The 26,284-nt window shown below is 37.5% G+C and overlaps 1 protein-coding gene across 3 annotated transcripts in view; it reads left to right on the top strand.

Moving 5' to 3' along the window:
- Positions 1–6,932: 6,932 nt before the first annotated feature.
- SCN7A (sodium voltage-gated channel alpha subunit 7) overlaps positions 6,933–26,284 on the top strand; it is a 79,665-nt gene continuing 60,313 nt past the window's right edge. For 2 of the 3 annotated variants that reach the window (XM_027591108.1, XM_027591106.1), the window contains exons 1-2: positions 6,933–7,237; positions 25,413–25,648. In XM_027591108.1, coding sequence (XP_027446909.1) covers positions 25,427–25,648 — 222 coding nt within the window. In that variant the 5' untranslated portion in view covers positions 6,933–7,237; positions 25,413–25,426. Of the gene's footprint in view, positions 7,238–7,406; positions 7,468–25,412; positions 25,649–26,284 lie in introns of those variants that run through there. The other variant, XM_027591107.1, reaches the window with a different exon arrangement.

The raw sequence follows: 26,284 nt of genomic DNA, 5'->3' as shown, positions 1-26,284 counted from the left end.
TCCTTGCTATCCAATAATTGTGTCCATGGGGTTAAGTTCTGGCTAATATGATATGAACCCAAGAATGTGTAAAATAAAACTTCTAGATTGTAATATTTAGTGGAATGGGCATGAATTCCATTTCTCTATTCCCTTTTTCTACTGCCTGGAATACAGATGTATTGGTGAGCCATCTTGAATTATGTGAATGGGGGTTTAATACACTAGAGATAGCAAATCAACAAAATTGAAAGAGCCTCATTTGGGGATATTTTGGACTGCTTATACTTGGATTATTAGGTTTGAGAGAAAGAAACTCCTGCCAAGCTTAAGCCACAGTTACTTTAAGTTTCTGTTACAACAGTCAAACCTGACTTTTACATATGACATGTATATACTCAACTATTTCACATATATGCACGTAAATTATAATGGGATTTCTAGATAAATGACAACAAATTACAAATTTGCAATTATCTTTACTTTCTATTTTATTTTTTCATTTGAAAATATTCTGGGCTTCTGCCAAGCCTGGTTAGGAATTAGTTGATACATGATTATTGGATACAAAATTGCAAAATGGAATGCATTGTGATCAGGAACATTTTGAACAGAAACGTCAGATATATCTGTGATCTTTGTAATCTGATTCTTAGGACCGAGACAAACTATAAAGTATAGGTACAAAATGACTCACCATATACTATATGAGCGTATGTTTTCCATATGAGATATTTGACAGTTTTCTCTGCTGATTTCCAATATTTATTTATTTGTTTACTTTTAAAGATTTTATTTATTTATTTGACAGAGAGAGAGAGAGAGAGAGAGAGAGAGAGCACAAATGGGGGGGAGGGGCAGAGGGAGAGGGAGAAGCAGTCTTCCTGGAGGAGGGGCTCAATTCCAGGACCCTGAGATCATGACCTGAGCCGAAGGCAGAGGCTTAACCCACTGAGCCACCCAGGAGCCCCTGATTTCCAATATTAATATGGATTTTTGCTGATATTCTTTATTTTTATTTTTTTAAAGATTTTATTTATTTTTTTGACAGAGAGACAGCAAGAGAGGGAACAAAAGCAGGGAGTTAGAAGGGAGGGAGAAGCAGGCTTCCCACTGAGCAGGGAGCCCAGCGCAGGGCTCAGTCTCAAGACCCTGGGATTAGGACCTGAGCCGAAGGCAGACGCTTAATGACTGAGCCACCCAGGTGCCCCGATATTTTTTATTAACTGTGCCTATCTTTGGAAGATTTTTGGAAGGAGTCACACTGGGGCTATGAGTTTATATATATATATATGTGTGTGTGTGTATGTATGCATATTACATATATATGTATATATGTATGTGTATTACATATATATGTATGTATGTATATTTTTATATATGTAAAACATATGTAATCCAGGTGTGTATGTATATACATCCAGGGAGCTAAGAAATTGAAATCAGTTTAGGAAGTATCAACTGATAAAATGTTATTCTCCACTGTTTTGTAGAGGAGGACAAATAGCTTTAACCATCAATGGTCTATTCTTTCATTTCTGAGAATCCCTAATAAGCAAGCCCTTTATTGTGTTCCTCTGACACTGTTAAATAACTCTCTATAATTTTATTCACTGTCCAGATTCTTACAGTTCTGGAACCTGGGATAGCATGGAAGACTATGGCGAGGTTTTCTTAGAACAATTTTAAAGAACTCAAACATACAAATAGAATCATAAGTAGAATGTTATACATTTAAAAATAGTGGTAAAGGAACTGATTCTGGCTTTGCAGTACTATCTTTAGGTAGGTATGTGAGGATGACAAAGAGTGAAACAATAGGGGTGCCTGGCTGTTTCAGTCAGTAGAGCATGTGAGTCTTGTAAGGGTTGTAAGTTTGAGTCCCATGTTGGTGTTGTAAGTTCGAGTCCCATGTTGGATGTAGAGATTATTTTAAAAAATAAAGTCTTAAGAAAACAAGCAAGTATTATGGATGAACTGTTTGGAGCCCCCTCCCCCGCATGGGCCCAAATTAATAAGTTGACACTCTACTCCTCGGTGTGATGGTAACAGGAGATGGGGCCTTTGGGAAGTGAGTAGGATTAGACGAGATCAAAGAGTGGAGCCCTTATGAATGGGTTTAGTGGCCTTATAAGAATCATGAGAGAGCTTGCTTCTTCTCCCAGCTCTTCACCATGTGAAGATACAAGTAGAAACCAATAGTCTGCACCCTAGAAGAGGGTTCTCACTGGAACCTGACTATGCTGGATCTCTCATCTCAGACTTCCAACAACCCAAACTGTGAGAAATCAATTTCTATTGTTTAGAAACCACCAAGTGTGTAGTATTTTGTTATAGCACCCTTAACTGACTAAGACAAAATGGATTTTTGGTATTTTCCTATGATATTGCACATGACATATGGAAAGCTAACTAGCATTAGCTAAAAAGAAAAAAATATGAAGTCTTAAGAACTTTAAAATTCAAATGATTGAAATCATTCAAATGATTTTCTGCAATATGATTTATATTGTATTCACTCTGAACGATATCTAAGCCTGGATTTTGACAACAAACCCAAACCACATCTATTCCTTATTATACTAGAATAGGGGTAGGGGAAGTTCCTCTTTGATGCTGAGTGCTTTAGTTCCTTGAGTGCCTTGGCATTCCCCATAGATATCATTGGACTTTCTTGTTTTTACCCTTTCTTTTCAGAGAGGCCTGTGCTTCATATCAAAATTCTGCAACCAGGGGAAATTTTACCACCTATATATTACAAAAGCATTAAAGTATATAAGTACCAGAGATTAGGCAGAATGAAAGCAGATCAACAATTCTCATGTTCTTCATATTACGTGTGCTCTGTGATCTATTTCTATGGTGAATCACTACATTTTTCTGGGAGGCACAGAGTGGGTTAGGGGCATGCTTGGTGTTCATTCCCTTAGCAAATTTACTGGGTACCAACTATATTACAACCTGTGTTCTAAGTGCTACCTCATAGCAGGGGATAAACAAGAATTATCATGCAGCCTTCATTCTGGTAGAACAAAACATAAAATAAACAAATAAGCAATTGATATTTAGCATGTTAGATAAGTGTTATGGAGAAAAACAAAGCAGTTGCTAGCTATGACAAGATTCAAAGTGTGGGAATTATAGCTGAGGTGGAGTGGAGAAAGAGATCCTCTATCAGGGAGGAAATCAGAAGCTAAGCTATTAGATGTTTCATCCAAATGTTGTTGGTATACAAATGGATGGGAAAGTTATTAATAATAGAAAGAGTCTGGGTAGAGGAGAAGACTGTCAACCAGAAAGTAAATCCTTAATAAATAAGAATGCCTATAAAGTTAAAAGATGAATGCTGGACTAGAAGAAGAAAAAGATGACACAGCTAGACACATATATCTTCAAAAAAAGAGTTTTGATTTGTTTGCATTTTGGGAGAACTGTTTAAGGTTTTACCAAACCTGGACAAGGTGAAATGGAGTGAGAATAAAAACAAGAGTCCCATCCACACTCCTGATGCTGACATCTTTGAGGTTAGAATAAACAGCCCCCACTTAAGCAGGCTGCAAGGAAAATAATTCCCCTAGGCGCCTATCAGATTTGAGTATAGTGTGACGAAGCAGGGTTTTTTTTTTTAATTTATTTTGTTTTATTTAAATTCAATTAGTTAACATATAGTATATTATTAGTCTCAGAGGTAGAGTTCAGTGATTCATCAGTTGCATATAACACCCAGTGCTCATTACATCACATGCCCTCCTCCTTAATACCCATCATCCAATTACCCCATCCCCCACCCCTCATCCCTTCCAACAACCCTTTGTTTCTTATAGTTAAGAGTTTCTTATGGTTTGTCTCCCTCTCTGATTTTGTCTTATTTTATTTTTCCCTCCCATTCCCTATGATCCTCTGTTTTGTTTCTTAAATTCCACATATGAGTGAGATCATGTAATTGTCTTTCTCTGACTGACTTGTTTCACTTAGCATAATACCCTCTAGTTCCATCCATGTCATTGCAAATGGCAAGATTTCATTTTTTGATGGCTGTGTAATATTCCATTGTGTGTGTGTGTGTGTGTGTGTATGTGTGTGTGTGTTGTGTGTATTTATATTTATATATTTATCCATTCGTCTGTCAATGGATATCTGGGCTCTTTCCATAGTTTTGCCATTGTGGACATTGCTGCTATAAATATGGGGGTGCAAGTGTCCCTTCAGATCACTACATTTATAACTTTGAAGTAAATACCTAGTAGTGCAATTGCTGGGTCATAGGGTGGCTCTATTTTTAACTTTTTGAGGAACGTCCATACTGTTTTCCAGAGTGGTTACACCAGCTTGCATTCCCACCAGCAGTGTAAGAGGGCTCCCCTTTCTCCATATCCTCTCCAAAATCAGTTTTTTCTTGATGAGGTAGGACATGCAGGTCTAGAGTTTCCACCTTCTGAATATGTACTTGAGAAACACAGCTTAGAAAACATGATTATAAGGTTCTTAAGGCAGAAGTGTGGAAAACAAAGAGCTTCCCTCTACTGAGCAATTCAAAAGAATCTCATCAACTCATTATTAGGAGCATAATGATTGCCAAAATTTGTCAGATTAACTTAGTAATATTATCTAACAGTGGTGGCGATGATGTGGGGAAAATGTTAGTGTTCGAAACTGATGGCCAAGAAAGAATTCTTGAGACATCTTTGGTACAAAAAGGTGGTTTTATGAAAGCATGGGGACAGGACCCGTGGGCAGGAAGAGCTGCACTGGGGTCATGAGGAGCGGCCCATGATATACTTTCAAGTTGGGAGGGGGTTAGGGATAGCGTAAGTCTCTAAGGAACTTTGGAAACAAGGTTTCTAGGACATTGATGGGGCTACCTCTTGTTGGGGAAAAGTCATTTGTTACTGTCTAATAAAACTTGAGACATGAGACCCTTCAGATATATACTGGAGGGTCATATGCTTGGGGGATGATTGCCAACATAAGATAAAGGAAGTTTCCAAAGGAATTTTTAATATGTTAAAGTTACAGGATCCTGGGAGTCAGGCTAGGGTTTTCTTTTGCCCATAGCAAAGTATTAATATTGAGGCAGCTGAGTTCCTGAGGAATGTCACTCTGCCTGTTTCAAGGACTTGTCAATGCGCTGCAAGTAGTAAGGAAGTTTAATAATTTTCTTCTGCCTTTGTTTCCCACATTAGCAACATATTGTTCCAGAAAAACAAAAAAATGATTGCCCAGCTCAGAAGATAAATCTAACATCATTGGTTTCCCTTCTATTTGTCTCTTGTTTCTATTATTGGTTTGCACAGCATCTTGCACAGCATTACACATTATACAAAGCAGTTTATGTCAAGTATATTATTTAAGCTTTAAAATATTTAATATTAAATTCATTAAATGTTTCTTATGTTTTAATGTACTGCAAGATGCATAGATTTTCCTGGGTGAAAAGGGATGCATAAATTGGATTGCCCCAGAAGAAATTTCTATGCACTAGAACATTCACTTGTACTGCCATCACGAAGTGTGGGAAAGAGAACATGATAATCTATACATTTTTTTATTATGTTCAGTTTGTCACTGTATAGTTTATTAAAAAGAAATCAAGTGGATGTTTGACACGATGAAGTAATTGTTAATTTTTAGTTATGATAATTGTATTGGGTTGTATTGAAGGGGTTGTATTTTTAAAGAACTTATTCAGAGTCTTATGTTAATATAATTTGGATAAGATATTATGATGTCTGGACTACTTTTAAGCTAATCCAAGGTGAGGGGGCAAGTATAGATAAAACAAGATTGGCTATGTGTTGATAATAGTTGAGGCAGTGTGATTGAGGCGGAGTGATGAGTACAAAGGAGTTTGTTATACGTTCTTTGTATTTTCGTATATGTTTGAAATCTTTCATAACAAGTGTGTAATTTAAACAAACAAAATACATGTAACAAGGCCTTTTCTGTGAGTCATGGATGAAACATGAGGTCCCTGGCACAGTTTGCACAGAACCAGTGTTAGTTTCATTCCACTTTACCCTTCTGTCTCACGCCTTGGAATATACACTTAGAGCCTCTTACAAATATACACAATTTCTTTTTCCTCTTCCTCATTTTTGTTATTTTTTCTTGGTGTGTTGTAGAAATTGTTTTTACTTTTTTTTTATTACTATGTTCAGTTAGCCAACATATAGTACATCATTAGTTTTTGATGTAATGTTCAATGATTCATTAGTTCACCATTTTCAAACAAGATAAGATTATAAAATGAGCGTTCTGTGGTGTAGCAAAGTTTCCAAACTCCCTTTGGGAAAGAAGGTCCAACAGCTCTTCCCTTCACCCCCAAACTTGATTGTTGCACACAGTTTTTCCAAATATGCATGATTTTTCCTCTGCCCTTTGTATCTCAAGTCACCAGAGTGGGAAAGAAATCCAGAGTGAGGTTGTAATAGCTCCAACCCGTTCGTTCCTAAACACCCGCCCCCACACACACACCCCTAAGCAATGTTCAGATCTGAATGCTGCAGGCTGACAATTGCCCCAGACAAGCTCTACTGGGACAGCTAGGCAAGGGGAGAGAGAAAGCAAATGGAGGTGAAGACCTGAGTTTGCTGCCTTCCTCTCTCCCTCTCCCCTCCTCTCTCTCTTATTCCCACCTCTCCAAAACCCTTAGCTGCATACCCCCTCTTCCTATCCTCTCCAGCTTTTCAGGCTCTTGCATCAGCTCCTCCTCCTCACGGATCCCCTCGTCGCGCCCCCTCCCTTCTCCAGCAGCTGTGGAGGAGACCCGAGCGGAGCAGCTGCCGGTCAGGCCTAAGCGGTGGCGGCTGCCGGTCTCGGTCTCCATCACCCCGCCCACGCCCGGTCTGGATGGCCAAGTCGCTCACCACCCTGGGGATGAGGGCGGGGGAGAGGGTGGCGTGGCCAGGGGTTGGGAGGGAGGAGTGGGAAAGACACAAACAGCATCAAGGTGGCAGGCGCGGCTCCACTGCGCATCTGGCCAGGAGGGGTCTCTGGACCAGTGGCTGGGCAGCCAGCCCAGGGACCCGGTTTCCAGCTGGGAATCCAGTGGGGCCCATTCACCGCCGAGCCGTCGTGACCTGTAGCATCAGCTGGTGAGGGCAGACGCCAGCCTAGCAACACCTCCTAAGCAACCAGAACTGGGAAAGCCAGAGAGATCCGAGAAGAAAAAGAAGCCCAGGAGGAGAAAAGGGCTCCAGGGAGCTCTGCTTCTCAGGGTTCCCTCAGTTGCTGTTGGAGACCCATCACAGGGTAGCAAGTAAGTGCCTTTTCTTGCTGTGTGCCCAGCCCCAGGATGGTGAGAGCCGCCATCTGCTGCCACCCTTTCCCACCCACCCCCAGCCGGCCCCACCCCATACACACCCTTAAAGTCTTGAGCAGTAGATTTAAGATTCTGGACCCGAATTAAGAGAGCTACTTCAAAGGCAACATTGGTGTGCGGATGTTTACTCTGCACTGTGTCCCTGGTCAGTTTTCTCATCCCACCAGGTAAGCTTCTGAAGCCAAGATGCTTTACACTAACAGAGCAGAAATTAAGAGTTTCTAATTTCTAGAAACCCCATATGGCAATGACGTTTCGATTACATGGCACAATGATAGAATAGAGGGAATTAAAGCTTACTCAGGATGGAGTATACTTTGAAGGGATCTTGTCTCTTATTTTAAATAACTTAGTGATTTTAAAATTGGTGCTTTTCATATGACAATCAACGGTATAAAATTAGAGGCATAGATTAAAAAATTTAAAACAAACAAACAGAGGCATAGATGTGATGGGAAATGGTGTGCCCAGTTTAAATGGCTGGGCATTTTGGTATTGTTTGGATCAACAGGTTTGTTTTTGTTTTTGTCTTGGCTAGCCTGTAAACTGAATACCTTCTGGAAGTTTTCTTCTAGAAGTGATGATGTATTCATTGTGACTCTTGTTATATGTTGCCTCCAATACTTAGGATATTGGTCAAAGCAGGACAAATGATAAAAATATGTGGAATGACACACTGTTTTGCTCCCTTTATTAATGGAAATGATGGAGTCAAATTTGGATATTGGTCAGAAAATTCTCTTGAAATGAGAAGTTTGGGTGGTATTTTTGTGGATACTTTTCTTCTTGGCTATTGCTCAGGAGAGTAGTTTATGGCAAAATAGAAGGAATCTGGGCCCTGTAGTAAACAGAGTCTTGCGCACCATACCTGCTATTTTCCAGCTCTAATTAAAGTTCCTAAAATCCAGCCACCAGTTTTACAAATCAAGAAGATAAGACCCATAGGTAATTTGTTGAGATTGGTTGGCTAATCAATACTGAGCTGAAGTTCAATAAAGACTTTGAGATTTAGAATTATAAAAATTGATTTTCATTTTTCAAAAGTGAAACGAGTTATTTAACTTTTGATTAAATTTTATTCTTCTTATTTGTAAATGACACATCAAAAGCTTACATATCCTGGTAAGGACTGAACAACACAGATTACATGAAAGGTTTTGTGAATGTAATATCATGTGTAACTGTTGCTTGTATAAGGAATTGTTTTGTGTTTTTATCCACTTCATTATTCTAGCTCTCATTTTATGTTTATATAAAAAGGAAAGGGGCTTTGACAGCCTCACTACAGTGCACTAAAGGAAAAGAAATTCAAATCCAGGTTCTGATCTCTTGGCACCTGTACAGTTTAAAGTATATTCTAACCTGTGAGACTCCATCTTCACAACATTGTGTGCCATGGTTAATAATTCATATTTAAATACTTCTGAATATTCTCAAAATAAGCTCTACCCTCTTCCTCTTTTTAGCTTTAAATTTTATTTTAGATATGTGGTCTTACTTCTTGGGACATAAGTATATTGGATATTGCTAAATTTATTTGGCCCATTAATTAATGTAGGAGAAAAGAAAGTTAGTTATACAATATTCTACTCTTAACTGCTGGGATTCATTGTAATCCTGGACTCAAGGAAGAGGTATTGTGAGCCCCTTCTTTCCAATCGATGTGTTTGAAAACAAGAGGAGAAAAACCTGAAATTGGATGTAGGCTCAAGAAAAGGGACCTATAGACCCCCGCTGACATAGGCAGTCCCCATGACCTGCTGCAGTTTATCAGTCTCCACTAAGGAGCAGAAGGTAGAGCCAAACATCCAGGCATTCTGTTTCACAGCCTCCTGTGGGAGAGGCTCTGGTAGGGTAGTTGATATACACTTCCACTAATTTTGCCCAGGTAGGATGAATACAGCTTTAAAGCACTCTGGGAATGAAACAGCAATATTTTGCTCAATATCTTACTTAGGGAAGAAGTATGCTAATATGTCTCAGTCCTCGATCTCTCATCATGATAGGATCTGTACCACAATGGGGCTACTCAAAGACTGACCGACAACCCTATAGCTAGCATCATAGACCCTCTCTTAAAAGCTTATGGTGGGGGCATTAGTATAAAAGCGATGTTCTTGATTTCTGGGACTCTGGTCCCACTATTTTTACTAACCAGTATCAGTTTGGTCAGCTGTGAGAGGATATCTGTAAGTCTCGCCCACACTGACTAGCTATTAACAATGTAGCCATCCACCATCATATGAACTTGTACAGATCTCATTTTTCCCTGAGTTAGCCCCTTTCTCTTCTATTAGTGTGGGTTGACCAAGGCCAGGCAAGTTAAGTCATCACCTCTGCAATGCTGAAGGAGGAAACCTTTAAGGCTGAAGAGTAAGTTTTCACCTGAGGGCTTCTAGGGATGTTTTTCAGCTGGTCTGTATCTCTTGGCCCATCTGGGATCATGATTTCCATGGATTTGTTCATTCATTGCTATTTATAAATCAGGCTTATTCTAGTTGTACTCCATGCCAGTGGGAGATCCCTCCTTTGCCTTGCAAAGAGTTGTCCCTGTTATATACAGAGTATTCCTGACTGGATTGACTCAGCCTATTGCTAGCTGCAGGTAACCACTCTGTGGACAGCTGTGGACACCACAATCATTGTGGTGGCAGGCAGGCGCCAGACTGACTGTATCAACATCAAACAAAAGGTTGACCAAAATGCTGAAGCTAGCACCCCTCATCAACACCCCCTCAACCCGGGCCAGAGAAATTATGACTTTAAAAGTCCAAGATTAGGACGGAGAATTTGGTTTTAAACTAGAACCGAAAGATGCTGACTTGGGGGCCACAGTACCTGGTTGAATATATGGTGCTGAGTAGAATATTTCTTGCCTTCTACTTCAAATGCCAGAGTGAGGCAACTGATCCACCAGTCTTTAATTCTCTGAGTTCTCCCAGAGGTTGCAGGGTCCAAGCACCTGATTATAGGTTACAACTTTGGCTCTGGTCCATATCCAGTCTCACCCTAATACGTTTCAAAGTCGCTCTTCAATTTGAGAAGAAGTTGAATATCTATGTGTTTGGTTCTACATTTGAAAAGCTAGAGTAGTTTTGAGATGGGAGTAGATCCTGGAAAAGCATACCAACTCTTTCAGAATGATCAGAAGTAGAGGTAAGTAGCCAGTTCTAAGAGACCTCCAGGGTTCCAGTAAATGCGACATTTTTGGAATTCTTTTTTTAAATTTTGTATTCCATAGATCTAATTGCATCTAAAACCATAGGCAAAAAGGCCTCAGAATTGCCGATGGGTATAGAAGTTACATGTATAACAATCTCTCCTTTGTATTACTCTAGCAGGGGCAAGAATTCATTCCTCCTTCCTGAGCTCTTAAATGGACTCTGGCCAGTTTCTTCTGATCAAGGGTCTGACTGACTACGGTCACAAGAACAGTTAGTTCTGTAAAGATTCTGGCCTCTCCCCAGTATTCTTGTTTTGGTGGGCTGGACAGGCACAGCTTGGAAGTTGTTTTCGTATCCATAGAAATAAGTGAACCATGCTAGTGAACCATGAGGCTGCCATAGGGAAGTTCAAGTGGGCTTAGTTAAAACCGAGGCAGCTTTCCTTCATGTTCCTGGAAGCCTTCCCTGCCTCCATTGCTAGTCATAATGGCTCACCCTGGTGAGACTCCATTTTACACAGTGACTTACTGTCCTGTACCCACTCAGGGTTTTCAAATGTCCACTGAGCTTTCTTTGGGCTAATTCTGGTAAGCGAATTTGAGACCAGAGGCTGAGATTTTGTCACATGATACTTTTGTCCAGATTTCTTCTCTTCAGTATAAATTGTACCACTCTGAATGTATATGACCTGCACTCCTCCTCCCTGGCAAGAAAGTACTTGTGAAGACCTCAGCTCCTGATTATTTTAATGAACCATTACTAGAATCCAAGATTACTAAGTTTTGGGGGGGGAATTCAGTCCTCAAAAGAGATCTTTATATTTGAGGGACAGTTGGGACATGTCTGTTGGGATTTTTGGTGGTACTCATTTATTTACAAGGGTGTTTTCCTAGTTTTTGAATCCAGAAGAATTCCTGGCTTATAATTCTTAGGGACTCTAATCAAAACAAAGTGGCAATGCATATGTATGTTTTTGAAAGTTACTTCTTTATAGTTTTCCTCTGCAGGATGATATATTCTAGGAATACTTGGCTAAAATTGTCAGAGGGAGTTGAGTCCAGAATTAAGTGGGTATATTGAAGCCAAAATAGACTGACCTGGGAACAGAACAGGGCTACAGGAAGAATCCAGGTCCAAAGACAAAGGAGAAACTCGGGCAAGATAGACTGTGAAAAACAAACTGAGGGTTCTAGAGGGGAGGAGGGTGGGGGGATGGGTTAGCCTGGTGATGGGTATTCAAGGGGGCACGTTCTGCATGGAGCACTGGGTGTTATGCACAAACAATGAATCATGGAAGACTTCATCAAAAACTAATGATGTAATGTATGGTGATTAACATAACAATAAAAAATAAAATTAAAAATAAATAAATAAATAAAAGTTAAAAAAAGATAGACTGTATGCTCAGGAGAGGTAAAAAGTAGGAACAAGATCATCAAGACTAAGTAAGAAGCAAGCAGCTAAAGTGGAAAAATAATCAAAAAGCAGAAAACCAAGTCAGTTCAAGTCAAGAGGAAGAGGCAGCTACAAAATTCCAGGTGGATTGGTGCCACTCTGGTCAATCTGTTCTTTATTCCCAAGCCTTCAGTGTGTAAACTCTCCATTTTTGGATTTTGGTAATACATATACAGGGTAAATTATGTTCAAGTAGTATAGAAATATTAGCCAGAAGGTGACAAAATCCCCCTGACACCTTTTCAACCCCTCTCCATAGATGTAGCAACTTCCTTCCTTCCAGAGGGGGGATCATTAAGCATTCACTAGCAGATATAACACTATGTATGTAATTCTTATAAAATACTTCAGTCAAAGGTGAACAATGCCAGCCAGTTTCAACATTAGGTTTTTCACTAATTTATTTTGGGAATCTTGCCGTCTAAGCACAGACGTACGTGTCTCATTTTTCATTATTACTAAATAGCATTCCGTGATAGCAACATTTTGAAATTTATGGTATCAGTTCCTTAGGATAGACTATTTGGTTGTTTCTAGTCTTTGAAACTAAAAGTATAGTGTGATTAACATCTTTGCAAACATACTTTCTCAAACTTCAACAAGAATATTCATAGGACCAGTTAATTGCTGGGCCCATGAGTACATGCAACTTTATTTTAGAAACTGTTGCCAAACAGAGAACATAATGTGCTTATTTACACTCCTAGAAGAACTGTGTAAGGATGCCTGTTGCTTCCATATCAAGGTTGCATCCATTGAGAAGAGTTTCAATGATATCTTCTAGAGCTTTACTGTAAAAATGATTGACTGTTTTAATCTTATCCATATCTGTCAGAATTTCATGAGCTTCGGTCGTCTTGCCTTATAGCTTTCTGCTTCCTAAAAGACAATCATATTATTTTTGTATCCTCCATAAGAAAAAAATCAATGCCTCTCATTATCATTTGAGCTCTAAACCCTGGAGAAAAAAAGGGGAGAGAGAGCTCTAAGGGAAAAGGCTCTATCCCAGAGAAATTTAGCTTTGAGTCATCACAGAATGTGGGAAAGATGAAGTATAAGCCTAATATATATGGGAAGTACATTTAAGTGGTATGAGTGAACAAAGATGTCAATCTAAATTGGTCACTTCACTAAGGCTGGTATGTTTCCTACACTCTCAACACCACGGATTCAGTTTGATGATCACATCAACTCTGTCTCCTTCACTTATGCAGGCGGTACCTTCCAGTCCCTAGTTAATTTGTTTATCAGCCTTGTCATTACTATCATTGCTTTTTTTTTTTTTTTTCCAAGTTATCTGGAAGTCATTGGTGCAATAGGCTTGATGCCTTGTCCATGTCTGATAGAGAAAATACTTCGGACACTAAGTGAGGAGCGGTTTGCTCTTACCTCCTGCTCCATGTCAGAGTGAAATTGGCATTTGGGATATTATCCTTATTCTGTGGGTCCACTGCCTTATTTTTTATTTTTTGCTTCATTTTTCTTAATTTATATTGTCTTGCTATCCGATCTACACCCTTGTAAGCTACTATAAATCCTTTTAGAAAATACATTAGGAGAATAAATATATATTATCTGGTATACAGTGGAACATCTCAGGATTCTCTTTGGCAGAGCTACTCTAGCTCAGCCTAGGATCAACTCCAGCTTCCCAGAAAGCATGACGTTTGATTATTTAGATGCAGTGTTTCCCATTCCCTGAGGTGGGAAAAAAGTAAGGGAGCTGTGCCTGCCCTGGGCAGTCATTTCCTACAGGTGTGGAATCTGTCTCCCCAGCCTGACTGCATTATTGGCAGGCTCTACCTTGGGAATCAAACTAAGGGATGTGGAAGCAAGAGGGAATGACCTAAGGAGAGAGGAAAAACATTGACTTCCGGAATCCTCTTTCTTCCCTGTCCTTCATTATCTCTCAGAAGATGCGGCTGCCGTTGCCGATACAGAACTCTATCCACACAGCCTCTTCCCTGGGACCTCAGCTAAAGAGGCTGAACATCGGCTCACTGCGTGCATGGCTGCGTCATACATCATCCCGCTAAAGATTATTTTGAAAAAGAAAAAGAATGTTATTAATAGTTCTCAACAATAGGCATAAATCCAAACTGTCCTCCAAAACTGTGACTTTTGGCCATGCTACTTGAATATGAGATTAGATGTATTGGAAACAAGAGGACGAATAGAAGCAAAAAGATAGATTCATTATCTTGGATGGAACTAGAAGCGATAGGCTAAAATAGATGTCCCAGTTGCATTTCTTTGATTTCAAACATTAGAGCTGCTTTGCCTCAGGACCTCTGTGGCAAAATGGCAACATCTGGTAAGATCATTGTCAAAGAAACACCCAGAGAATGAGGACTGTTTTAGAGGTGAGGGGAAAAAAAAAAAAAACTACCCAAAGAGGTGAAAAACATGTGGATCTTCTGGAGAAGTTATGTTCTAAAGCAGGTATTTGCCTTAGCAATTCTGGTATAGCTTCATCTCTCATAGTTAGGAGCTCAGACAAGAAAAAAACAGTCCCCCAAAATGTAATGATGTCTCTGCTTGCTTTATAAAGGTGGGTGGATGAAGTCTGGCTATCAGCCAAAAGAATCTTTCTGTCTGGCAAGCTGCATTAGATTCATCTCAAGGGGACCAAGCTCGAGATACTCTCATATTGTCTGTCTCGGTTGGGCTGCTGCTTCCTAGATTTTCAATGTCAGCACCAGGAGATTTCTAATATGCAGTCAAGAGCTGGTATAATTCAAGTCAGCTGCATTAAGAGGATTTTCTTTCCATACAACTCTCACCTCTCACCTTCTCTGTCCTCTCAGAGGCCCCAGAATCCACAGCTAGTCAGCTGTCCTGTCTGCTACATTGTTCAAGGTCTTGTGCCCATCTCCAGCTAACCCAGAGCCAAACTAGGTGCCATAGTTCTGTGGTTGGCCTTCCATGACAACTGGTTTTGAACTCTTCCATCTGGTCACAGATTTTGCCATAGTTCATGGATCTCTGAGCTTAGTTCTACCCCTCAAAAGGTGGGCAACGATGAAGGTTCAAGGAAATCGAGCAGTTTCACCGCAGATTAAGAGGTTGCTCATGGAACTCAGCTAGTTCTGAATGTCCCCAAAGGCTCCAGGGAGAGTGCCAATTTGGATTTTTTTAAACAGAAACCAGGGTCAGGTCTTGGAGCCGGTTGCATCAAGTACTTGAGGATTGAAGGCAAGTCATAGAATCTGGTTGCATGACAGAACCCCTTTGCATTCCTCTGGGAAGTAACAAAGGGTACTTTTCTCTCAATTTTTGAGCCCTAACGTGGCCTCTGGTCAGAAATTTTTGGTCAAGGATCTGACAGATTGGGTTCACTATGAATACAATTCTAGGAAGATCCTGGCTCCTTTACAACTTGCCCATTTTGTTGGAGTAACAAGGGATAATTCAGAAATTCTAGAGGTCAATTTCTCAAAGCAGTAGAAGTTTTGAGAACATCTGGAGAAATTTGGGACATTGAGTGGTTTGGAATGTTGGCTTAGACCCCTTTCACAGACTGATTGGTAGGGATCAAAACCTTGGTTGTCTTAGGAGATTCGAGTAGGAATATTTAAGGCAGAATCAACTTTACTTTATTTTTGTGCTCCTGGCAACCTCACTTTCTACTGTCTTTATCACTTTTATAGATAGTGGCATTCCTTGGTGAGGCAGGAGACCCTCACTGAGATCCTATTCCTAGCCAACTGCATCCATTCCTGGTGTTTCAACTGCCACTAAGTTTTCCTTCTTTTCATTGTTCTTCCTAAATTTGCAATCAGATGCAAAAAGAGAGACTTTGTTATCTGACCCTGGTTATGGACTTCTAATTCTATTGTGTATATTGACTGTGTCATTCTGAAGCTTAATGTATTAGACTGCTCCTCTCTCAAGAAGAGAGACATTATTTCTGAGATCATTGGAAATTTTGACATGTTGGAGATGATTTTAATTTCAGTCTTTGTTGCTCTTCAAGCTTAGTTTTCAGATATAACCAAGATGACTTGGTTCTTCTTTGTTTACAAGTCTGTCTCCCATTGTCCTTAAATTCAGCAACTATATTTTACTAATATTTCCAGCACTGCTGTCTGGCACAGTGCTTGACACCTAATGAGTATATATTCCACAAATGATTGCTAAATAAATTATGTCAAAAGTAAACACCATGGTTAAACTTACTGCCATAAATGACATATCAAAATGCAAAAACAATTTTTAAAGAAAAATCGAAGCTCAATTTTTAAATATATCTGAAATTAAAAGGGTAAAAGATAGAACTATAAATGAAAATAAGAACAGCACAGTTCTTTCTGCAAGATTACATATTCCAATAATGTGCTCCAAGGGGTCTGAGAGGGGTTACGACAGGGGAACTAGGGAAGGCTAGAAGTGAGCAATCATGAAATCTGAAACCACCAAAACCCCAAAAGCCCAGAACTGGGACCCAAAGTAGGTCAGTACTAGGTCAGACACACATTATTGAGGAGCCTTAGCCGAAATTGACTAAACTCTGGGCAGAACACAATTACAGAGAATGTAAAGGTCAGAGCTATAAATCAAAAGTCATCTAAGTCAGGAAAGAGCAAACAATTCCAGGGGCAAGAAAAATAGTTGGGATAAAACAAAGTGATCACCAACTGGAGTGAAGAGATGCAAATACACAAAGAATCCAGAAACATAAATTAGCTATGCAATAAATGGAATGAAGCCTGAGCCAGTTTTGGAGACTGGAGCTTGTCTGCTTACAGGACTAGAAGGCTATTTATGTTACATTAAGTCTGTCCGGCCAGCTGCCTTCCAACCTGTCCACCTACATAGAAATAGTTATACCCTTGGGACATTAAGTCATTGGGTAATAGTTGTGACATGATTTAGATTATACTTACGATAAAAAGAAATAGCATCAGCTTCTCCTAAAGCTGAGTGGAATCTAGGAATCTTAAGTGATGTGTGTTCTGCCTTATTTATCCAAGAGTCAACCTGCATCAGTCTCAACCCTTCCAGCTATCTCTCAGGATAAGAAAATAATGACACTTAGGGATAGGGTGGAGGGAGAAGTTTTATGAAGAACCAGAACTGTAAAGTTTGGTTGGTTGCCATCTCTAGCTTATTATAATGATGTTTACACCTAATAAGCTGGAGGCAATCGTTAGAAGAGGAAGCAGATAGAAGCAAGTAACTTGTAAGCAGCAGGAATAAAATCTAGAAGTCTGATGATAAAAGAGATATAAGTAAGTAAAGCAGAAGAAAATGTAAAAAGCAGAACTCTTTGAGTTTTAAAAATTATTTAAGGATGTCATAGTGTTGGAATTATTATAATTGAATATTATTATTACTTTGATTTATCAGTAAGAAATTAAATAAGGGGCACCTGAGTGGCACAGTCAGTTAAGCAACTCTTGGTTTTAGCTCAGGTCATGATCTCAGGGTCGTGAGATCGAGCCCTGCATTAGGCTCCACGCTCAGCATGGAGTCAATTTGAGACTCTCTCTGCCTTACCCGCTAAGATAATTAAATTTTTTAAAAAAAGAAATTAAATAACATTCTGCCTGTTATTTTTATAAATTCCATGAAATATCATAATTTCAATTAAAAAGATGGCTAAAAATAAAATTACCATGCTTTAAAGGATTAAAAATAGTAATAGCTACTATTTATTGTGTAGTAACCAGCAGACACTGTTCTAGGTGCTTTATACTTACTTGTTAACTCTCTCAATGCTCACATTCCCCTGTGAGGTAAGCACTTCCCATTCACATTTATGGTTTAAGAAACTGAGGAATGGAGAGGTTAAGTACTTTGCTCACGGTCATAGTTAGAAAATGCTAAAGCCCAGGTTTGAATCCAGATAATCTAGCTCCAGAACCAAACATTTTTTCCAAATTTTTATTCTAAAAATATTTTAAACATAAAAAAAAATTGACAGAACTGTGTAATGAACACCCATACATTCAGAACCTAGAGTCTTCAATTGTCATTTTATAATATTTAGTTTATCATTTATCTATCTATGCATTCCTCAAACCATCTCTCAGTTCTTCATATTTCCTTATTGCTTTTCAAAATAGGTTGCGAATACCAGCAGACTTCACCATAAACACTTCATAATTCATATATTTAACTAGAATTCAGTATTTGTTTACAGGCTTTTTATTTTCTTATTTTTACTTATTTATTCATTTGGGAGGGGGCAGGGGGAAACAGAGAGAATCTTAAGCAGGCTCCAGGCCCATCCCAGAGCCTGATGCAGGGCTCCCTCTCACAACCCTGAGATCACAATCTGAGTTGAAATCAAGAGTTGGATGCTTAACTGACTGAGCCATCCAGGCGCCCCTGTTTATGGGCTTTTTAAAGGTAAAACAAAGGAAAATGCACAAACTTTAAGGGCATACCAAGGATTACCAACCCTTGGTAATCCTTGTTACCAAGGTTTACCAACCCTTGGTAACAAGCACCAAGGTTGTGATATATATCACAAACATATACACCTGTGTGCTCTGAAGTCCTAATAGGCTGTTGAACATTATTATCACCCCAGAAAGTTCTATCATCCCTCCCACTCAATTCCTGTTCTAAACCTAGAGATTAGTTTTGTCTGTTCTAGCACTTCATATAAAGTGGATCATGTAGTTTGTGATACTTGCTGGAAGCCTTCTTTCACTCAGTGTAGTGTTTGGCACTTACTCATCTGTATGTCTATCATTACTTCATTTGTTTTTATTGCTGGGGTTGTGTTCTATTATATAAAATGCCACAGTTTTTATTTTTCTGTCTATGCTCTTGAATATAATTATGCCTTATATTTTTTATATTTTCCCACATGTTTACCAATTCTCTTGCTATTCATTTCTTCTTGAAGGTCTAAATTTCCATCTGAAACATCTAAGAATATCTTTATCTTCATTACTGGAAGATACTTTTGCTTTATGTGGAATTCTAGACTTACCTTTTTTTCTTTCAACACTTTAAAAACATTATTACACAGTCTTCTGGTTTCTGTATTTTTGTGATGAGAAGCCAGTAATCATCTTATTATTGTTTCCTAATGGGTGCCACTTTTCTTTAAGTGCTTTCAATATTTCGACTATGATATCTCTTATTTTTTACCCATTTGATTTAAAACACTTATTAGTAGTGATACATATAATCACTTGCTTTATAAACTTTTTAAAATCACAAATGTTAAATGATAGGTAGATGCTTTTCAATGGGCTGTTTTTAATTTCATTCTATAAAGAATTTCACATTTGCAAGTATACATAATCTATTGTACTCTTTTGACTTCAACTATTTCTGTATCTATATAACTATATGACCATATTTGGTATATATATGTATATGTATACTAATATATACACATATACTTATGTGTGTACATAGAATATATACACACACATATACATTTTGTCTTTATTAAGCTCCAGATCCAAATTTCTAATTAATATCTGAATTCTTGATTTTGGATATTTCAGATACACATCAAACCCCAAAAATACAAAACATTACCTCTCCTATCCCTAATCTAAACTGGTACTTCTTCCATATTCCATATACCTTATATGGTATGAGAGTAAGTCATATGATCCAGACATATATATGTGTGTGTGTGTGTAAATATATTTTAGTAGCTGCACCTGAGATTACGTTGACTGCTTTATTCTTAGCTATCAAAATACTACTCTGAGCAATCTTATTCATAGAAATTGGTTTGAGGTCTACCAATGAAGTAAATTGCTTTTTTAAAATATGTTCTCTAGAGAATACTACTTTATTTATGTTTAAAGATTTTATTTATTTATTTGTCAGAGAGAGAGAGAGAGAGCACAGGCAGGGGGAAGGGCAGGCAGAGAGAGAAGCAGGCTCCCCACTGAGCAAGGAGCCTGATACAGGACTCCTTCCCAGGACCCTGGGATCATGACCTGAGCCGAAGGCAGATATTTAACTGACTACGCCACCCAGCCATCCCCCAATGAAATGAATTTCTATTACTCAAATTGCTAAGATAAGGTATATACATTTTAATTTAGATAACTAGCTCCAGATTTCCTTCTAGAAAAGTTGTACTATTAACACTACCAAAAAAAGCTTATTAGAGTGCTATTTCCTCAAATCCTAGCCCGTAGTTTTCTTCATTAAATTAGGACTTCCTTTTTTAAATTATTATAAATATGTTCACTTAAGTTTTCTTTTATAACCTTCATTGTTTAGATTTTTTGAAGATTTTATTTATTTATTTGACAGAGACACAGCTAAAGAGGGAACACAAGCAGGGGGAGTGGGAGAGGGAGAAGCAGGCTCTCTGCCGAGCAGGGAGCCCAATATGGGGCTTGATCCCAAGACCCTGGGACCATGACCTGAGCCAAAGGCAGACCCTTAAGACACCCAGGCACCCCTCATTGGTTAGATTTTTTTAAATTTATTTTTCATTTAAATCACTGAACCATCTAAGTTTTATTTGGCTATAGGAAGTATATGGAACAAGGATAATGAACACTGCCCAATTCTGAATTTCCACTTATATACTCCACAAATAATACAGGATAAAAGAAAAACAAACTACACAAAACCCACACCATCAGCATAACTAGAAGGAAGAGAATGCCTGAACTTCAAAATGCCTGTAAAGAAAACCAAATTCATTTGCATACTCTTTCATGCTCCAGAAGCTTTATGGAAAGTAAGTTCTAAATTTGATTTAAAATGACTAACAGAAAGAGAATCCTCACCCTAATTGTGAAAATAATGGGGGAAAAAACATTTTCCATGAACTTCCTTGTATCAGTTATTTAATAACCTCTATTTTTCCATTCTTGTTTGAAGCAAACTATTTAGTCTTTATGTAGATTCTATATTATACTAATATTTCAAATTATGCTTAATGACAATAACAAAATTAGTCTGGGGAAAATAAATTCACATGATAGATTAAAACTTAATCTCAGTAATACTAAATCTGGGTATCTACAAAAGAAAATAGGGGGAGGGGGCATAGGCAGAGTATACTAAATCATAGCCAAGATCACAGCCAACATCATAAGGTCGAACCAGGCCAGTGGGCATTGGAATGCCTCTGCTCAGACAACCAAAAATATAGCACTGGTCACTGCTACTGCCTCTTTTGCTACTATCACCCCCAAAACTGCTGAAAGTTTCTGCTGAAATTTCTGCCTCTCTTACAAGAAAAGGATTCTCTACTGCCTCTTTTATTTTGTGTCATTAAATCAAAATTAGAAATCTTGAGCTGATGCATTTGATTGACTTGGCAAGGTCATGTCGTCATTCCTTAGATCTGTGAGACCCTGGAAAAGTCATTATCTACATTATCTGGTTCTTTCCACTTCTGTTGTAGGAGGTCTCCCACCATAATTCGTACAGTAACAAATTTCCTAAATCTATGTAGAAGATCACCATGCTAGGCAGCACCTCCTCCCTTCCAAATTAACATCCACTATGCTAGCTCACCTTCAATTTTACAAAATTTTACAAAATATTTGACTTTAACATTTACAAAAAAGAAAATTTCCAGACAGTCTCACATGACATCAACTGGTCAGTTACTCAGTGAAACAAATTATCCCAGTAAGCCCATTGGTTTTTGGATATCTCTAAGGTAGCTATACTGAGGTATCCATTGTTTACCCTTGTCTGAAAATTTATAGCTTATAAGCACTTTTGTGGTATAGTTTAAAGATACCCAAATTTAGATTTAGACATACCTGAGTTAGCATCTCCCTTTGGCACCTAACTAACTATACAGTGATGGAGAAATCATGAAACTCATCAATCTCTGCTCCCTCACTGGTAGAATGGTGACCACAAGGATATGTGAGACTATGAGATCATAGAACTAAAAACATCTAGTTCAGTGCCTCTCAAATGGTAGTCACTCAGTAATTGTAACTATAAGTGAAATTGCCATTATTATTATGACAAATATTAACTTATCTTCATATGTTTGAAATTTGTTTTAAGGAGGATATTTTTCAAAAGAATGCATCTCTTTTCCCCATATTGATGCTGGATGGGCTACTTTGAACTGATGTCCAAGAGAATTGGCTTGCTTTTTAATCAACAATATAAAATATCAGTACAACTGGAACTTGTTAGAAGCCAAGTCTGAGTTGACTTTGATACAATTTTTGCCAAAAGCTTACTTTAGCTATTCAGTTTTTTAGAAAGACACTCTAATGGACAGATTAACTATTAATCTTCCTATATTTTTCAGGCTTTAGCATTATATTAAGATCACTCACTGGAAAGCATAGTGCCTGACCATATTTTATAAATTCCCCACAGAAATGCTTTCACTGAATTATGATGTAATGATCAATAATTTAAAGTCTGCACTTAGCCATCTAAAAGTCAGATGCAAGCCAGTTCCATTTGATAAATGCTTGCCTTTCTTTGTCATACCATAGAAGAGAATGCCCACTGTCCATTCATTCACCTAGCCAACAACCCAGAATGAAACCCCAGGTTTCACTCAACCTTAAAATCATTACTAGAGATGGCTTCTGGGATAACTGACTGAGTTGGGAGAGAGAATTAACATTGGCAAAGTCAGTACTGTGGCCCAGGCTTTCTGTATACGGTCTGGTTTAATATTTATGACCTTGTGAGATACATAAGGGATCCCAAAGTTTACATATGAAGAAAATATGACAGGCTACGTTATCAAGGTCTCATAGCTAGTAGGTGACAGAATAAGGAATCAAAGATTATTTTGCTATGTATGAGGTGATAACTGGAAAAAAAAAGATTATATCGGTACAATGGAATAAGAAGACTGGCTTGCAGGGGCACCTGGCTGGCTCAGTCAGTGGAGTGTGCAGCTCTTGATCTTGGGGTTGTGAGTTCAAGCCCAATGTTGGGCATAGAGATTACTTTAATAAAAAAGCTTAAAAAAAAGGCTGGCTTGCAAATTTAATTTTGAGGTTTCAATGGAAAGTGTTCGAAAATATTTTCATTAATAACAGTGTCTTTGCAATAAATTTGAACCTCCCTTTGTATCTATTTTTAGGGACAATATCCTTTACATATACAAGCTTAATAATATTTGTTAGCAGTTACAGTGGATCCTAAAAATATAAGATATAAGAAGCACTTTTATTGTAATCCGAAAAGAAAAAAGATGCTTTTGATTTTGTTAATTCAGTGCTGCATAGGTTCAATTTAGCTAATAGTTAGCCCAGACTTTTAGGTCATGTGATACTCTGAAAATTCATTCCAAAGATTTTAAGGTCGGAAAGTTCTAAAATTATAAGGTTGCAACCAATCAATATTTGGACCCATTTAAATTATTCTACCCAACTGTCAAGAAGTGCATGCTTTCATATTGCTAGTTACCGGGAAGGATTAATGTCCAAATCGTCCTATTCTATGTCTTGACAGCTATTTAAAAAATAGTTTATTATTTTAAGCCAAATGTATTCTGCTTCAGCTCAGTGATCCTAGTTTATCTTTTCTTTTTTATTAATAATACTTGAATCTAATTTCTCTCCTATGTGAAAATCATTGAGATACTTGGAATCAATAATGTTCCACTTGAGTCTTTTCTGCTTTCAACAAACATAGCCTTCATTCTTTTAACTGGTCTATAGATGGTGTGATTTGAGTTTAATCAACATTCTGATCCCATTTGAAGACCCTTCAGTTTACATACAGGCCTCTTGGGTGTGGCTATGGAATGCAGCACAATAAAGACTGCCTCCTCCATCTTCCTTCAAAACAGACAAAAGTTATATTAGGTTTTTTTGACAGACACAAACCGGTATTGATTTATATTGCAATTATTATTAAGTAAAATCCCTTGGCAGTTTTCTCTGCAAAAACTTATCTATTGCACTTGTACAGATAGGTTATTTTGGTTCAAATTTCAAAACCTCACATGTATTCCTGCTATATCTTATTCTATTAAGTTTTGGCCCGTTATTCTAAGATACAAAATGTTACCAGAATTGAAAATTCATATTTACTTCCCACCTATTGTGTGCCAATCACTGTACGAGGCATTTTCACCCATATTATTCTATTTTATCTTTCTTTAACCTGAGAAGGAATCCCAATTTTATGCCTGACAGGTTCAAGAACATTAAGTAATTTTACTGAGAGCACTAAGTACATTAATGACAGAATTTAGGATTTGAATGTAGGTCTATTTGATTCCAAAGTTCAAGATTTTTTTTTGTTTATATTAGTCTATAACCATGAGTCATTAAGAAACTATTTAATATGTATTTAAGGAATTCCATGTAAGGAATACAATTTTGAAGGCTTATTAAGTATTTTAAAGGAAGATTTTCTATGTAAGAGCAAACATCAGTTATCTGTAGCTTATATTTATAAATTGTATTGATTCAAAGCATTTTGACTTCCCTCAATAAAGTGTGATATGTGAGGTGTGTTCAACAGGAAATAGGATGGAGAAAATCAGCAAAAGAACATATTTTTATGTGAGAGAATAAAATAAAGTTCATGAATGGGGAATTGATGCATGAAATTATATTTAATGAAAACTAACTTCATTGGCCTTTAGGATGACTTGAAATAGGTAAAGACTTAGAACTGAGAGAAACTTGTAGAGACTACTAGCACAATCCAGATATAGAATTATAAAGATGTCTACCTTGACATAGATATGTAAACAATGGATAATATTTAAATATATAATTGAAATAATTGTAAGAAAATTACTTTGTGCAGAGGAATTGATGACAAACAAAAATGTCACGAATAATTTTCAAGATATTAAGTTTGTGTATTTGTGTTTGTTTTTACTATGGCTAAAAGGTTAAAGAACAATTCTAGTCATTCAGGAAAACAATGAATTTTGTTTTTACTTGTTAAATTGCTATTATTGGTGTAATTGGTCACATGGATAATTGAGGGGAAGAGAGTGTTTTGGGAAATGGACTTGGTAAATATCCATGTACAGAATTGAAATTCAGTGTTTGCCTATGTATTCACCAAAAACATGGATATAACCGAAAAGAAAGGCAGAATTTTAAAGGATATCAAAATTAAAATTGGGGAGAAAGAACTGAGTGAAGGAAGTGATCAGAGCTGTAAGAGGAGACACAGAAGAATGGGCCTAAAGCCAATGAAAATGAGTTTAAAGAAGAAAAGTTTAGTTAATGGTTAAATATAGCTGAGAGAGAAATAATTAGGATTGGTCCCCCAAAATCTCTAGAGCTTTAGAACTCTTTTATTATGAGGGAGAAACTGAAAAGAAGATTTCAATAAAACAAAGAGAATTCAGTGGATGAGTAAATGAAGTGGGATTTGTCACTCATGAACTTACAAACAAGTATAATATCAAGTACAACAAAACCTAGTTTAACAACTCGTATATCTAAAAAACTGAGGAATTTTCTTTGAATACATGTATTCAGTTTGCTGTTCTCTTTTAATTATATCCTAAACATTTGCAATTTAAAATTTATCTTTATATACCCAAATTTTATATAGAACTGAAGAAAATACATTTCTTGCAGGTACAAAATTGGAAATGGCTTCCCCAGAACCAAAGGGCCTTGTCCCCTTCACCAGAGAGTCTCTTGAACTTATGAAACAGCACATTGCTAAAAAGCACAGTGAGAAACAAAGAGATTTAAAGCCAAACACTGACTTGGAAGTTGGAAAAGAGCTTCCATTTGTTTATGGGAATCTCCCTCGAGGAATGCTGTTGGAGCCCTTGGAAGATGCGGACCCATACTATAAGAATAAAAATGTAAGGATTAATTGAACTTATTGTGACTACATTTTCATTATTTTTTTCAGATGTGCAAAAAAGTGTAATTTATATAGGATTTAAAAAGAATGAAGAATAAGTCAAAGAGTTATTTTAAGTTATAAAAAACTGGATAAGAAATTTCTCAAATACTTGGGATTTTTATCAAAACTGATTGCTTGCCTGGTGGATTAGTTTGTTTGGAGTTACTCTACTTTTAATAGGTTATACTGTTATGCCCTAATGTAAATAACTTGTTTTATGGGAGCATGATGATTGGCTACTTAAGGTTATTGATTTTAAAATAACTATAATATAAAATTTTTATAATATGTACAACAATTTTAAATGTTCAACTGAATAAGCTTGTTCAGTAGTTGGGAAAATAAAACCAATCTATATTTTATTTACCATTTTTATTAATTCATATATTCACATCCTGTCTTATCCCTGGAATGACTTGAGGAGCCAACTAAATATTTGAACAATCCAAAAACAAGCACAAAAATGATAAAAATAAGAATAATCATGCTTAATAAAGGCAAAGATCTGTGTGGGCTGACAAAGCTGGAAGAGTCCTCCTTAAGAAAAAGAATTTGAATTACAGCTTGGAGAGCACATCACATTTTAACAGTG

Source organism: Zalophus californianus, chromosome 3 (assembly GCF_009762305.2).
Source record: "Zalophus californianus isolate mZalCal1 chromosome 3, mZalCal1.pri.v2, whole genome shotgun sequence".
NCBI lineage: Eukaryota > Metazoa > Chordata > Mammalia > Carnivora > Otariidae > Zalophus > Zalophus californianus.
Note: the sequence above shows the minus strand (reverse complement) of the source record. Positions and strands in the feature narration are given on the sequence as shown.